The sequence below is a fragment of the Fukomys damarensis genome, unplaced genomic scaffold, assembly GCF_012274545.1.
Source record: "Fukomys damarensis isolate Sample0158 unplaced genomic scaffold, DMR_v1.0_HiC HiC_scaffold_37, whole genome shotgun sequence".
In the NCBI taxonomy this organism is placed as follows: Eukaryota; Metazoa; Chordata; class Mammalia; order Rodentia; family Bathyergidae; genus Fukomys; species Fukomys damarensis.
The window spans coordinates 19,711,752-19,728,200 of record NW_022900949.1 but is presented as its reverse complement, the minus strand read 5'-3'; the positions used below and the strand labels follow the sequence as shown (position 1 = coordinate 19,728,200).

The 16,449-nt window shown below is 51.5% G+C and overlaps 1 protein-coding gene across 15 annotated transcripts in view; it reads left to right on the top strand.

The window, feature by feature from the left end:
* Positions 1 to 16,449, top strand: part of Kiaa1217 (KIAA1217 ortholog) — a 674,425-nt gene that overhangs the window by 625,330 nt on the left and 32,646 nt on the right. For 11 of the 15 annotated variants that reach the window (XM_033759334.1, XM_010619812.3, XM_010619808.3 and 8 more), the window contains 3 exons: positions 9,039 to 9,143; positions 9,600 to 9,649; positions 14,550 to 14,707. In XM_033759334.1, coding sequence (XP_033615225.1) covers positions 9,039 to 9,143; positions 9,600 to 9,649; positions 14,550 to 14,707 — 313 coding nt within the window. The remainder of the gene's footprint in view (positions 1 to 9,038; positions 9,144 to 9,599; positions 9,650 to 14,549; positions 14,708 to 16,449) is intronic. The other 4 variants (XM_010619810.3, XM_010619809.3, XM_010619817.3 and 1 more) reach the window with 1 other exon arrangement.

The window sequence follows — 16,449 nt, the reverse complement described above, 5'->3', positions numbered from 1 at the left end:
TGCCCCCTTTTTTTTTTTTTTTTTTTTTTTTTGCTTTTGCTTCAGGCAAGATCACAGAACCAGAATAGAAAGAACTGCAGGCCCAAGGAAAGTCTTACAGTTCTAGGATTCTAAATCAGGTCAGATTTCAGACAGGGTCTTTCTGGGGGGCGGGCATATGACCAGGAGTGTCCCTCAGGGGACACTGCATCCAGGCATGCTGAGACCTTCAGCTTTCCGTCCCTATAACAAAACACTGGAGATAAACAACTTAATGATAGAAAAGGTTTATCAGGGCTCACAGTTTTGGAGGGCTTGGCTGTGGTCTCTGGGCCCCTGTGGCACTGCTCATGGTTGGAGTGTGACAGAGGAGGCGTGGTCACCTCAGGGAGGCCAGGAAGCAGAGAATGAGACCTGACAAGGCCAGAGTCCTCTGCTCCCTTCTAGGATGCCCCAGCTGACCTCGATTCCTCCAGTAGCCCCCACCCAGGCGTCCCTGGGGCCAGACCAAGCCTTTCAGGGTTCAAACATTTGCAAGCCTTTTATGTTCCCAGTGACGGAGTCCACCTGCTGTCCACTGGCGTCCTCGCTTTGAACCTGTCCAGACTTCCTTGTGCAGGGGACTTTGCATTTGTTGTTTCTTCTTCCTTGTGTATTCTTGAGCCAGACACTACCTGACCGGTTCCTGCCCACTTCTGACCAGCACGGGGGACACTGCATCAGCCCTAGCCAGCCCGGCCACACTCATACATACAAATGATATCATCTAATACAAAGCGCGTGCATATTTAAATATAAATGTGTGTTTACACACTTACCTATGTGCATATAGGTGTATTTCTTACTCGGTTTATTATCACTTCTGTCACTCCCATAGAATGGAAGCTCAGGAGGACAGGCGCTGTGTCTTACTTATCCCTGGAACCCCAGCTCCCTGGGTCGGGCCCAGTTAGTGCCCGAGAAACGCTTGCTGGATGAGTGACCTGCGAGCGATAAGATGGAGCCTTCCGTGCCCATAGTGCTGTCCGGGTCGTAAGACGCTGTGTGCGCATTTCCTGACCTCCTTCCCCGAGTCTGTGGAGCGGCAGCCTCTGATTAGATAAGGCGGTTGCTCTCCAGCTGATGTCTGAGGAAGCCAGGACTCAGACACAGTGAGTGACCCAGCAGCGGCGACTTAAGTCTCTCCTGTGGTGTATAGCAGTGGACTTGAGCACAGCGTGTCCAGGCACGAGCTCCTGTCTTCCACTTCTTGGGTGATGTCAGCTTCATTCATCCGGTCGCTTAGGCCAAAAGCCTGGGTGTCACTGCTGTCCCTTCAGCCACATCTGGGACAGGAGAGTACAGTCGGAGCCCTGTGCACAGGCACCGTGACTCTCGCCGCTGCCCTTGCCCTCACAGCTACTGCCCGGTGCGAATCACTGTCTCTCACCCAGGCTCTCAGTGGCCACCTGAGCCTCCCCACCCATCCGCGCCCAGTTCAGTCTGTTCTCAGTACAGAAGGGGTTTCCTTCACTTTGCTGATGGTCTGAAGACTTTAGCCTCCGCTGCCTAGTGCACCACCTAGTCAGTAGCAGGGGCACGGTGAATACTGGCTTAATCGAGGACAGAAGAGGAGTCACACCCCGTAAGAGGTGGAGGCAGAGCAGGAGCCTGAGTCAGCCCTGGCTTGGCCGGCCCTGGATTGAGCAGGTTGGCGCTGCTGCCCTCACCCTGGCCTCCTCCTTGGAAACCATTCTGCCCTCCCCTGCTCTTGTCCCACTGCCACTTTGCAGCTCTGTTCCCACGTCACCTCTTGGGAGGAGTTGCCCCCCTCCAGCTCCGTCATCGGGAACTTAACCCACCGAGGTGAGAACAGAGGAACCCGAAGGACCCGGCTGGGGCATGCACCCCCGTGCCCACCCAGGCAAGACAGATGTTAGCGTCATGGACCCCCAGCACCCACCACAGTGCTCACACCGCGAGTCTTGCTGAAGTGGACTGAAGCTCACGTTCCCAGCGTTTCCCAAGGCCTTTAGGAAACTGACCAGTATCAGTTACTCGCATGTGCAGAATCATCCATCGGAAGGAACAGCGTCAGGCCCACAGCATTCCCTCTTCGCCTCCCAGGATAAACTCGCTTTCTCTCAGTGCCTCGGCGTGTTGATGAAGAAAGGTTTGAAATAGATCTCTTCCCCGGATCCACACACACCTCTCCATCTCTGCCTGGTTTTTAGGCCGGCGTGCGTCTTCGTGCATCCCGGGTTAAATGCCGAGCGTGTCAGATGGGTGCCTTTGGCTCAGTCCCTGTCTCTTGTGACTGCCGAGCGAGAGCGTTGCCCCGTTCCCTCCTCAAAGCGTCACCAAGAGGAGGTGAGGAGGGGAGAAGTAGAAGGGACTTAGGAGCCATTATTTCTTCTATTTATTGCCTTCCTCGGTCGATCAGAAAGCACAGCCAGTCCAGAATGGGAACAAGAAGGCTGGCACAGAGCCTAGAAGCGGGAAAGCCCTGTCGGGGTGGTGGTGAGGGACCTGGGACTCACGCTAGGTGCTACAGCTGGATCTGAAACGCCTCCCAAGCGCCTGTGTGTTGAAGCCCTGGGCCTTAGCTCATGGTACTCTTGGGAGGTGGTGCAGACTTGCAGAGGGGAGGCCTGGTGGAAGGGGGGCAGGTCCTTGAGATTGCTCCCAACCCCTTCCTCTCCCTTTGCTTCCCAGCCACCACAGGTAAACAGACCTCTTAGGCCTTGTGTGCCACACCTTGATGCCCTGTGCTGCCACAGCCCCAGAACAATGGGGCCAGGTGACCTGCACTGAACCTCAGAAACCATTAGGCGAAACAAACCTTTCCTCCTTTTAAGTTGTTTATCTCTGGTATTTTATCACAGTGACGGAAGGGTGACTGACACACTAAGTAAGAATCAGGAAAAATTAATAGGGGTTCTCCAGACAGCCTTGGCAGCTGGTGGTGAGGGAATAAGGCCAGAATGTATAGGTAAAGGACTGGTTTGCATCAAAAAGGGGACTTGACAGTAACAAAAGATTGCTTTACTTAAGGGGGCGTTTTTAGGGTTTCAGATTCGGACAGTAAAGCATTTTAGTTTAGAGTTCAGAGTCAGAGCATGACTGTCTGTAAGGAAGAGTTTGAAAATCTAAGATGCCACGTTTCTGAAAGGGTCACCAGTGTAAATGCTGAAATCACAAAAGACAGTGCCCAGGGGTGCTTCAGTCAGGAGAGTAGCTTCCCGTGTTGGAACCGTCCAAGGGTCTGAGGGAGCTTCCTGGCTACTGGAGGAGAACGTAAGCATAAGAAATCCCCATTTCAGGAGAAAGGGACACCTTGAGGTGGACTGGAGGCATAATAGAGAACACACATGTCCCCGGGCTTCCTGCCCACTCCACGAATGAAATAGCAGCCTTCAACTGCCAGTACCCTCCCGATGGATCCATCATTAGTCAGCTTTCCCCCTGCTGTGGGAAAGTACCAGAGAAAATCAACTTAAGGAGAGCAGAGCTTTATTGTTTGGTTTTTAGCTTCCCGTGTTGGAACCGTCCAAGGGTCTGAGGGAGCTTCCTGGCTACTGGAGGAGAACGTAAGCATAAGAAATCCCCATTTCAGGAGAAAGGGACACCTTGAGGTGGACTGGAGGCATAATAGAGAACACACATGTCCCCGGGCTTCCTGCCCACTCCACGAATGAAATAGCAGCCTTCAACTGCCAGTACCCTCCCGATGGATCCATCATTAGTCAGCTTTCCCCCTGCTGTGGGAAAGTACCAGAGAAAATCAACTTAAGGAGAGCAGAGCTTTATTTGGTTTGGTTTTTTTTTTCAATTTTATGTTTACAGTACATATTAGCATTTCTTATGTGGCGTTGGTGCATGCACATAACTCCTCTTCTTCCTCCCCTTCTCCTGCCCCTCCCTGAATCTCTAGGCCCCTCCCACTTGTAAGAGATCTGTCTCAGAGCTTCCTGTTACCTATCTTTTATTTTGCTCTTTCCTTATATTTTTGGTTTCTTATGTAAGAGAAACCATGTAGTACCTAAAGTTCCATGTCTGACTTATTTCAGTTAATATCATGGTCTCAGGGGGCATCCACAGAGAACACCAGGGCAGAGCAAGATACACGCTTCAGAGGTACCCCACAAATCTACTTCCTCCAACCAGGCCCCACTTCCTAGAGTTTCCGCTTCAAAAGGACCATGAGCTGTGGACCAAGAGTTCAACACATAAGCTTCAGGAGTTTTTTTGAGCAGTTTTCAGTTATATACCTTTTTTTTTTTTAAACCAATAAATAACTTTGGGCAGAAATAGAAAGGTCATTGTTCAGAGTAATGTGTGAGGCTTTGCCATGAATTCTAGTCCTTTGGATCCCAGAGTTTTGCTGACCCCATCTCAAAGCAGTGTCTTCAATGACTTCAGGGTTTCCCCCTTCATACTGTGGAATCAGGGCATGAACACACAAGGCCACAGCCTGGCTTTAAACTTGTTCACCATTTACTTCTGGAAAATACCTTCAGCGCTGCCAAGACTAAAAAGGTTTTAGTTCAGTTTGATTTCTCCCAGAGAGAAAATGTTGATAGTGTGAGAGAGATTCTGCTTAGGGGTAACTACAGCACCTAGCGTGGTGCCTAGAACATATTACAGGCTGCAAAAATATGTGCTGAATGACTTATTAGCCATTCATCACATTCTTGGGGGAAAGAAATGAGAGGGAACGAGCAGGGTATTAGACCTCTATTGCTGGGACAAAATACCTGAGCTGAACAATGTAAAAGGGGGAAAGATCTGTTTTGGATCATGGTTTCAGAGTTTCATTCTACCGTCAGTTGATGCTGCTGCTCTGCGTCTGTGGTAAAGCAGAACATCATGGAGGAGAGAGCACGGTGGAGCAAGGCTGCTTCCCTCCTAGGGGCTGGGAAGCAAGAGAGACCAGGATCTCAACCTCCCCTTCCACCCCAGCCCCAACGTCTTAACCTCCTCCGTTAGGCTCCACCTCCTAAAGATCCCACTATCTCTCAGGTGAGCCACAGGCTGGCCACCAAGCTTTTAACACAGGAGCCACTGGAGCGCACCTGCGACTCCAACCATCATAATCAGGAACAGAAACAAAGTTGGAAAAATATTGGAATTAGGAGCCAAACGAGGGCCCACCTAGTACGTACTCTTAGAATGCCAGTTTTCGTTACTGTACGTGGTGCTGCCTGCTGTGCCAACCACTGCTTTTCAAAATTAGTGGCAGCTTAGGAAGGTGACTGCTTCTGGCCTAAAGCTAATCACGCCGATTCAGCTGGCCAGTTTCAGCCCACTCCTCTCTATCTTGTTTGGATATTTAAAAACATATCTTGTGGGATTCATTGTCTGCGAACTTCCAGACTCATTCTTGTTACAGTGTTGACTTTTTTTTAATAGCCATTCATTTTCCTAGCTCTACAAGGATAAGGACCTACTCTGGGTTCAGTGAGGCCTCGGCCGGTGCAAAGACATATCACAAGTGAAAAAATGTCGAAGGTGAAACCTGGAATACAAAGTTGTTTAAACAGGTTCATTAGCTACAAATATTTCCCCAAACACAGGTTGTCTTGCTTCCTTCCCTTGAAAACAGAGCGAGCAGCCCAGCAGCAAATCAAGGTGTTGCTTTATCTTCGCAGACAGCCATGAAGCTGGCCGGAAAGCGGGGTACAGCAGTAGCTGGCTAAAGCTGGGATCCCCACTTGCCCTGATTTTGACTTGGATTTTTTACTCAGATTATGTTTGGGCCTCCAGAAGATTTATTCAGCCAAGCTGACTTACGGCAGTAAATCACTAGTTAACCATACTTCCTAATCACATAAATACGGTTTATGGGGTGATATAAAATCGTTCATGAAATCATTTTTGAATCATCTTTTCAACAGTAATTATACCAGTCCTGTAATACCTTAAAACCTATGATACTGGCATCAGTTCACCTAAGCATCTTTAATATTCTGCTGATTATCATGCAAAATTGTCAGTGCAATAAAATGACAGGCTTGTGCTTAATTCCTCTTCTTCCACTGCATTTCTTTTATTTTTCCCCCTTTCGCATTAAAACATACTTCATAACATTTCATCGCAGGAGAAGGCTGCGTAAGTTTCCAGTCGCTGTAATTTAGTTAAACCATAAAATTGTTTCCAGATTACCAACCATGAAATGGAAAGACAATCTTATTTATGAATTTATAAATCAGATAATCTCTCTCAAATGAATCCTGAAACCAGAAACACTTTCGTGATTAAGTAGGGGAGAAAAGTTTTCTCATTACCATGTGTCAATGGAATTGTGTTTTCCTGGAGTGGTTTTGGGCGAGACAGCGGAGCGCGCATGCGTGATCAGCTCAGCCCTGCTGTCCTGGCGACGGAGAGGGAGCAACTCCCCCCGCTGTCTGGCCCAGAATCTCAACTCTGGGGAGGATGGCAGGTGAATGGCCATCTGACTGGGTGTCTCTGAGACCTCGGGTCTCCTTCCACACCAGCTGGAAGGGGCCACGCGGGAGCATTCATGCCCTCCTTACCGGGTCGGGATACAGGGCTTTTGCTCCGAAGCATCCAAAGTCACGCCCCAGGTAGTACAACTCTGTCGCCACTGGTCCTCAGTGAGGAGTGGGATGTGATTTAGGAGTTATCTTTATACACATGCAGAAGCCACGATCTGGGGAAAGCCCGGGGGAGAAGCCGAGCACCCACAGAGCCCAGGGAGATGCCAAAGGCGAGTATGGAGCCCGTGGCCCCTTGTGGAGGTGGCCACCTGTGCAGTGCCGTTCTGTAGTTTTATCCAGCTGAGGACCAGCATGCACTCTGCAGAGCCATCCCAGGGCGTTGTTTTGGTTCTGATGCTACTGCTCCGCTTTGTTGGCAAGGCGATGAAGGCCATAGGCTGCAGAGGGGTCAGAGGGAGCACTAGGTTGGTCCTGGTCACACTGTACCCGTGGGCAGTGTTGGAATCCAGATCTGCAGCACGTCCTTCTGCCACTTCCCTCTTGGCAGACATCTGTGTCCTCTCTGCCTCTGTAGAGTCACCTGTCTCTCTGCATTTCCTAGTGTTGTGTTTGTGTGCTTAGCTGTCATCCTGCCATCCCACCCCACACGCAGTCGCTCAGGACTTTAGGCCCCTTCCTAACCAAAGCTGGGTAGATCATAGAGCTGCCATACGGCTTAAATAAAAACAGTGCTTGTCGAGGACTGGATAAAAGCAACCAGCTGGTAGCTCTGAGTTCACCTCCTGCCACCAGTCATGAGTCCTACTTCCAGCTCTGCCGTGGACAGTCAGTGCCTGTGGGAGACGAGGGTCTGAACAACGCCACCTATGCCGAGCATTTTCCCCAAGTAAGTCCCTTTCCTCCCAGGAGTTTGTGTGAGTTGGTATCTCCCATGTGGCACGTAGCCTGGCCGACCACTGCCCCATCATTTCCAAGATCCCACTGTAACTTGGGTCAATAAATGGGGTATCCAGTGTGTTTTTGCCAACTTGTTTGCCTTGTTTGAATTTCTTGCTAATTTTTTCTCTTTGACCCTTTGACCATTTGGCGGGTGGGGATGAGGCAACCACGAGCGCAGGTGTGGTGAAAACCACTCTACAGTGCGAGCTGTGGCATCTGCTGTCTGGAAGCAGTTGTAAGGTGGCCCTGTTCCACCTGCAGATGCATTTCTGTGCTTCCCACGTGAGAGTTCGTCTCTCCGCTCCATTAGAACAGAGGCATCGTAACATTCATACTCACATGTGGGACCGGGGTGGGTTTACAGTCATTAACTCTTCTGGCTGCCTACCTGACCTCCAAGAAACTCAGTACTGTGACACAGCCATCAGTTCTACCCACAAACTGAAGTCAGGAGCTTGTAATTGCAAGATGAAACTTGCCATGCCGTTACATAAGGCATGGAAGGTTATATTCTGAAGGCCACACCGAAGGCCCTGAGGCTCACCAAGTCCAGGGTACAGAGATATACCAGGTCTTGACCAGTTGCTTTTTTCTAGTGATAGACTAGGCCACTACTATTAGGGTTTGCACCGAGCACACGGTGGCATAGCTGAGTTGTATGTAAGAGTGACAGTGTGATGTGCTATTTGTCGCCCAGCAATTACCATCACCCACACTGCGGCCCACAGCCCTGAGACCCACAGTGCTGCTTTGCCTCAAGCCCGTGCCGGGACACCTGGCAGTGGGTTCAATGGCAGGCCAGATGCCCACACACTGACTTCTCCCATCTCTTCCTTTCCTGTTTTTGGCTACCGAGTATGTGCGTGTGAATTCATAGGAGGGGAACGGGGATGCCACTCTTCACCTAGTTGTGCTGTTGTTTTTATAGTGTATTGAAAATAATGGTAAGAGTTCGTGAAACGACTATTGCCTGGGGCCCGAAAACATGAGCCTGTTTCAGATGCCTGGTGTGGCACCAAAGAGACCTGAAGAGAACAGCGTGGTGTCCGTCCGTGCTCAGTAACTGAAGGGGCATTTTATTAATGCCCTGGGATGAACAGGTTGTCACAGATACTCGCTTTCCTGTTTGATCCCAAGTTTCTGTGACATTACATGGAGCATCTTCTGCTCCCAAGCTGACGTCGGCCTCAGCCATGTATACTGTGGTCTGGATAAGAGATATTCATGCTTTTCTTGGGCTACACAACAGGTAGGATGGCACATCCAGCAAACCTCTCCGTCACTCACTCTAAAACCAGGAGGTGACCTTCTAGCTGAGGAGAGCAGCTTGAAGCTGTGTGTGGCTGTGCAGTTCCTGCCCCAGGGCATGCTTGGTCCGGGGAGGAGCTCTTCCATGCAAGGTGAAACATGATCAGGGCAGAAAGGCTCAAAACACAACACACGTGTTAACAGAACTATTTACTGGGGCGCTGTCTTCAGGTCTTTACTGGTCTACACTGTGTGTTTTTAGTGTGATCTCTGATCACTCAGTCCTGACGTCAGCCGAGGACTTGGGGTCTCTTCTTCAGTTTTCTAGGTGGCACCTTTTGGAAATTTTAAAATAATCAGGTAGATCCTTCACCGAGAAAACCCAGTCGGAAAATCAATAGAGCTTTAACAAACAATTTTCTTGTTTTCCAGAGAGAGGATGCAAGCCATGGAGAAGCAGATCGCCAGTCTAACTGGCCTTGTTCAGTCTGCGCTTTTTAGAGGGCCCATTACAAGTAGTAGCAAAGATGCACCTAGGTAAAAAGCCACAAGCCATCGGAATGAAACATAAGTCCACCTGTTTCTCTTTAATCATTAAGATCATTCATTCAAATTCGCTTCCTCGTAATCATTTCAAGGCTGAAAATATTCATATCTCTGTGATTCATGGGTTTCGGTTCATTTTGTTTACCTCCTGGTGACTCTTGGACGAAGGTGACACTTTGGCCAAGAAGGGTAAATGAGCTTCCCGGTGCATGGGGCTCCGTGGACCACTCACTGTGCAGTGCCTGCCAGCACCACCACGCATCTGCACCATATGAAAGTCCCCAGTGTGCCCACTGCGCCCAGCCCAGGGTCTGAATCCCACCCAGGAAGCCTTTTCCATCGCAGCCATAGTTCCCTCATGGCTCCACCATCACCACTGTTCGCTTAGAAAACTGACCTGAAAAAGGCATTTTGGAAAACAGCTGACTCTGCTTTTCTTTTATTCAGTGAGAAAATGATGAAAACCACAGCCAACAGGAGCCACACAGACAGTGCAGGTGAGTGAGGGTTCCCGGAGCCCCGGCAGGCCTGGGGCCGCCTGGGGTCCACCCTGGCTGAGCAAACACAAGGGGCATCACTTGAAAACGGCTGCCTGCGTAGCACTTTGCACTCCGAGAAGCTGGAACTGGAATGAGTGATCTTACGTGTGTTGAGTGTTAAGTGCAGGATGTGTGTTGGGCTGATAGCGTCAGCGTCCTTGGGGTGTGACCCAGAGCAGGGGCAGAGGTGTTTAGACTTGAGGCAGAGAAAGGTGGAAGGGACTCCGGTGCCACTCTGCGTGAAACGTGAAGCTGTCAGAAGGTCGCTGGGGAACGACACCAGCCCTGCTGCCATGTGGGAGTAGATGAGAGGGGACAGAGGCGAGTAGGGAGTGATCGGTGATCCAGGTGGGAGAAAAGGGTTTGCCTTTGAAATGCTAGCACTCCCCCACCAGAGAAGACTATGTTAGTTTTCCAACACTGCAACAAAACACCTGAAAATAACAGCTTAAAACAACGAAAGATGTGTGATAACTCACGGTTTCAGAGGTGCAGTCCGTGGTCCGCTGGCTGCACTGCTTTTCTGGCTGTGGGGAGGCAGAGGCATCACGGCAAAGAGCATGGCCAAGCAAAGCTGCTCACCTCAGGCAGCCAGGAGCAGAGAAAGAGTGGGAGAGTCTGAGAGGAGAAGGCCAGGGACCGATACGGTCCCCAAGATTACCCCTGTGTCCCACCCCTCAGCTAGGCCCCACCTTCTGCATCTCCATCACTGCTCATTGAGGTCATCACTTCGCTAATCCATCAAAGAATTAATCCTCTGAGGCACTTAGCGCCCTTATGGTCCAGTCCCTTCCGAAAGCTCATCAGCCAGCACCCAGCACGAGGCCTTGGAGGGCACTTTAGACCCAACCATAAGAAGGACCGATTCCGTCCCCAGTGGAGTATACTCCTGCCCTAGTTTCCCCAGAAGGAAGCCTTTTCCTGCAGTCTCAAGGGAGGCCCCTGTCGAGAAAATGCGGTCTTCCCTCCCATGGGTTTAGAAATAGAAATCCCTGGCAGAGACATGTTCAGAAGCTAAATTGCAGCGAAACATATGGCAAGCTGGGCCAAACCCTTAATTTTGGGAAGCCGCATCTACTCGTTTTGCACAGCATAGCGTGGAGGATAGAATTTGGAACTTCGCTTTGAGCTTCTCTTGGCTGCAGTTGTGTGCTAGCTGAGTTCACTTTAGCTCCAGATCCAGCAAGGCTGTTTTTCCAGCAGCTTGCTGAGAAATCAATCAGTAGCCTTGGCTGAAGCCAGACAAATATTTCATTAAAATTGCCAAACGTGTCTGCAGAGCGGTTGCCAATTTGTTTTGGAGGTATTTACTCATTCATTTATTTTCTTATTTGTTATAAACTTAGGGGAGAAAAACAGACCGTAGGACACACTAAACCCCTGCAGCTCTCCAGAGCCCATTCTGGAGGTGACTGTTGTCTAACCCCATTGTTCCGATCGATGTGTACACACTGGCGTGTGCCCTCCTTTTCTTCCTTTTCATTTTCTGTGAAGTAATATTAATAGGAAATATTTAATGAGTGCTTCCGGTGTTCGGCCATTACTCTGGGTTTTTTTAAGCATTAACTCTCTCACTTCTTGCTGGAACCTCAAGGAACCGGTATAATTTTATTCTGATGTTTCTGATAAGGAAGCTGAACACATCCCAGCACACGTGACATATGTCATGTAAGCAACACACTGGTTATTTTATATCTCTATCTTTACGTTAAGATACTCCTGTCCCTTTGGAAGAAAGTTGTTTCATTTATGTTTTGAAAAGTTTTATAAATGTCTTTTCTCAGCTCAGGGGAAGGAACAAGTGTGTTTTCCTTGGATCTGTTTCCCCAGTCAATAAGTCCAAAGGGACGAACAGCTTGGCAGCTCTGGTGACCCACCGCTAGCTTTCTCTTTGGAAAGGCTGCGCTGGTCAGTGATGTCACCAGCAACATGCACGTGTCCTTGCTCGCAGGTCTCTGCTGAATTTGGGTCTCTCCTTCCATTGTATCAGGATATGTGTGTTCCACGGGGGTTCTGTTGCCATACCAGCCTAGGACGGTGTACAAAATATATTAATTCTTCCAGAATCCTCAGAAGTAAGTTGCAGGACAAGAGGGCTTATCCTTGTCCTATAATCAAATAAACAGAATCACATAGAAGTCCGGGAACTCATTTGGCTGGCTACATTAGGAATGAGTAGGTTGTTGTACATATAAGAGGACAGAAGGGCTCTCTCCTACTTCCAACTCACAGCATGTGTTTTGTACTGTGGGTTGTGTCACTTAGCACATGTAACACTATCAAGGAAGAAAGTTGCTCTCCATTTTTTACCTGGATATCGACTCTCAGGGAGGTCAGGTTATTCAGTCCAAGCCACAGAGCTACTGAGTGACAGCCGGTCTTGGCACAGCCCAAATCTGTGCTCTATCACAAGATACATTGCATTGATGTCAGATGCGGACCTCGGACATTCGCAATAGCATGGAACTGACCGAAACAGGAATTAGCTGAAGTAGGTGAAGTGTACAACTGGGTTCCGAGGAAGAACTGGGTGTCGACCGTCCTCAGCCAGCAGGCATGAGAGGACACAGTGTGACCATGTGGGTGGGAGTGGAGACACCACCCCAGGTGTGGCCAGTGCAGTCTGAGTGGGGGTCCACTTGATGTCCCCAACCACCAAACACATCCATCCTGAATCTAGAGTTCAGGGCACTTGTGTGTAGCTCTCAGCCAGCTGCTGCTTCACCCCTGGCCCTTTGCACATGCTGAATTCTAGTGGAGGAGGGGAAGCTAACAGGAGCATTTTCCACCACTGCTCATGGAGAAATAATACTGAGAGCTAGCAGCAGTGACACCAGACACATGTGTTGGTTCCAGTAACCCACACAGCAACCCTGACACCCCTTTCACAGGTAGGGGACCAGAGAGAGACTGATTCTGAGTTACTTGCCCAAGGTCACACACTGGGAAGAAGATACTAAGAATGACTCCAAGCCTCCTGGCTTAAATAATTGCATAGATGCTATGTCCCTGGCAGAGGGTAGTCTAGTGAGACAGAAAGGTTTGGGGGAGAGAAGAGGAAGTGGTGAATCTGACCCACCCCTGAAAGCGTCCACTGATGACGCCGCTCTTGGTGTGGACCTGAATGTAGCTGTGTGCTGGGCACAAAGGTGTGAGGACAGGCGGAAGGGATCTTCCTGGGAAGCTTGCCCAGCAAAAAGAACTGCTGTACAGAGTGTGCCGTGGCTGCGGAGGTGGCAGAGGAGGGAGTCAGAAGAGAAGGCGGGAGCTCCCAGGTGACCGACCAGGGCAGTGACACACGCATGTCACAGGAGCATCGCTGGACAGCGTCGCGGGGTGGACAGCTAGGAGGGCACCGGCCACTCCCGTGAGGGATGGAGCTGGCACCCAGATGGGGTGGTTAAGATGAAGACACCTTAAAAATGAGTGTGAATGCCGGAGGGAGGCTCGGTTGTGAAAAGTACTTTTGAAGCCAGTTCTTGGCATTCGACTCCAGCAGGTGGCGTGAGGAGCCCAACCTCGTTTCTGCAAGAACTAAAGATCACTGAGGTGCATGGGTGCCCTGAGGATGGGAGAGGGTGAGAAGCATCCAGGAAGGTGTCTCCACGCACCCCAGAAGTGGCTGAGCCCTGTGAGCACAGCGTCCTGTGGCTGGAGAAGTACTGGATGGAACCGACTGCTGTATGAATGTGTGCGGTGTGCTTGCGTCTGTGTGTGTGTCTGCATGTGCAGAAAACCACACTTTTGCCTGGATAGAGGCAGTGACAATCAGTACTTGGACTGATTCTGAAAGGAAAGTCTCCAAAGGCCGCAGCCTCTCCTCAGACCTCAGAGGCCCTGAGTTAATCTCAGCATGGCGCTGTGTTGGAAGTTATGGGATGTCCTGTTATTGCTCATTTTTCCCACGATTTTGATTTGGGGTTGGGCTAGAGGGCTACCAAACATCCATCAGAGCCGTGACTGCTGATGGTGAGTGACCACCGAGGCCCAAAATAACAAAAAACTCGCTGTGTAGGCTGCTGGGTTCCTTCATAAACCCCCACAGGGCCTTCTGGTCTGTTTGCCTGGCCTCCCCTGGGCCTTCCGAGGGCCAGCAGGAGCTCGGCTCTTCTGGACAGTCCCTCCCTCGGGGTGAAGAGCGCGTGTGACAGCCGTTCTGCCTGCGCTGCTAGACCGGAAGTCGGAGCACGGTGCCGGCCGGGAGCCTCCTCAGTGGGCGCTCGGCGCCTTTACCCAGTGGCCACAGCCGCCCCGGGCTGTGCAGGGACGCAGATGGAAGCACAGGCGCTGCTGGGTGTGCGGGTCGGTGACAGGGCTCCCTGTAAGGCCAGCCGGCCCCGTCCAAAGGTTCCTCGTCTCCTTTACGGGAAAGAGCTAAACGTGTGTGTGCACATGTGTGTGTGGGTGCGTGTGACATGGACTCACCGTCTGCTCTAGGGGCCTGCTCCAGACAGCTGCACTGACTTGAAGAAGAGACAACACTTGCTTTTAATTCTCATACTTTACACCTTGCTGATCCTAGAAGTCCTGCTTGGATTTGTGTGTTTAATGAAGAGAGAAGGAAAGATCAAAAGGAAGGGGGCGGGACGCACATAAGAAAGGAGCCAGGGCGGGAAGGCAGGCGGGTTCCTTTCCGTGGCATCCTGCTCTGCGTGCTCTGTGGCCTGCATCCTGTGACACTGAACTTCGGGAGCGCGGTGTTCACAGACTGCATCCCGTACCCCTGCGTGACTTACTGCTGTCTCCTTCGATGAAGGAAATGGCACTTTTAGGGTTCTCCAGTCAGCTGCCCTGGGTTGGGACTCCTAGCTCTGACTTCCCTCTCTGCCGCTCTAAGGTCCTGGGCTCTTTTTTCTAGGCACACCGCACGCTTCTGCTGGGAAGACTCTGGAGTCCACAGCGCCCTCCGGCCAGCCCATGCCAGCCAGCACCTCGGCCCTCCACAGGAGCCTGCGGGACATGAAGCGGACCGTGGCTGAGCTCAGGCTGCAGCTGCAGCACATGCGGCAGCTCCAGGTACAGCACAGGGGCGGCGCGGCCTTCGCTGCCCGGCCAGCTTTCTCCTCCTCCCGTCCTCCTATGTCCCCTCCGTGCCACGTCTGGCTGGGCTCTTCCTAGGGGCCCAGCAAAGAGCCAGAGCTCACAACCACACACCTGCAGTCACGGTCTAGAGCTGTCTGTGGAACCTCAGTTGGTCCACACCCACATCTGTAAGTGGCGCGTGCTCTTCCACGTGGGAAAAAGGGAAAACTGCAGCTTCTGTTCTTGGAAGAGAGCAGAAAGGCAAGGAGCCCAGCTCACGGCACGGAACAGGTCCTTCCCCTCCCCGGGCAGCAGGCGCAAGGTGCTGGCTTCAGCCAAGCTTTCTGGTTTTTGCAAGGAACTGTGATGTGTTTAAAACCTGGGAGTTTAGAATAGATGAAGTCATAAGGCACGATGCCATGAGGGATGATTTACTGGGAAAAACATCTGCACTCTATTCGGATAGTGCATTCTGTTTCCCTTACCCCTTTCCTTTGTTACGTAATACACAGCCTCGGGAGAGGCAGAGGGGAGGAAAAGCCAACCCTGCGTGAGATGAGGCCTGGGCCGTGAATCTCAGAGCTGACGGGGGACAGTCGTGGCCTCAGGAGGGGCTGTGCGTCCCCGGTGAGGCGACGTCTTAGAGTCACATGAGTTTCACACCCCACTTTGGCGGTGAGTTGCACACCAAGGATGCAGCCCCGGCTTAGGGTGTACCTTCTCTGGCTTCCTTCCAGAAGCTCAGAATCCAACAGGGCTAAAGGCAGACACGCCCAGAGCCGGGCACTGTGGCACAGGTACGGGCACAACCGGGACGGGAGTGCGACGGCTTCCGGAGTGCTGGGAGAGGACCGAAAGCGGCTCTCCTCTCCGGTGGGGTCAGCGCCACAGTGCCAAGAAAACCCTTTCCCCTGCTTCCTCTCCACTCCCCACCTCCTTCGCCCTTGCCCTCTCCCTCCCTGACAGAGAGCAAAAGAAGGGCAGCTGGTTGGAGAGTCCCACTCTGGCCAGGCTTGGACTGTGAGGATCAGAGGTGTCCTCCAGCCCTTGAAACACGGTATAAATTTATTTAGATCATTTCCACGTCATCTGTGACATTTCCCACCCCTTGCACAGGCCTCACTTTGCAATTTTAAAGACACAGTGGACCAAAATGAAGTGTCAGGGTCGGGCTGGGGGGCGATGTGGGAGTGACCAAGTTGAACGATGTCGCTGTCCAGCAGTCCTGTGACAAATGCAGAGGGACAAGGCCCCTTCAGAGAGCAGTCGCCTCTCGGTCCAGCAACCTCTTCCCTTGACAGAGTCCACTGCTCTAGAGGTGTCAGTGTTTCCGGAGAACCTGGAAATACAGCTTCTTTATGAACTGTGTTTAAGTGTCGGAGGAATTCAGACTCCGTTGTTGGGTGTCTGAAGCAAATGGACACCTCTGCAGGTCGGGTGGGCTGGCGTGGGGACAGGGGCAGCTGCTTCAGCGGGAGCGCACGCCGGCCGGGATACCTCATAGGTGTTACAGCGGGGTCTGGCGCCGTGGCTGTGGCGTTGGTGGCTACAGCACTGCACTGCTGAGACCAGCCCTGTCTGTGGCCCTCCTCCCCTGGGCTGACTGCAGGTCTCTCGCGGTTCGCCCTCCTGGAGACCATTGAACCGCTACAGCTCGGGGCAGAACAGGCTCTTTAACAAAGCCGGCCTTTGGTCCAGGTCTGGGAATGCGTCTTCACCACACACAGTGCCTTACT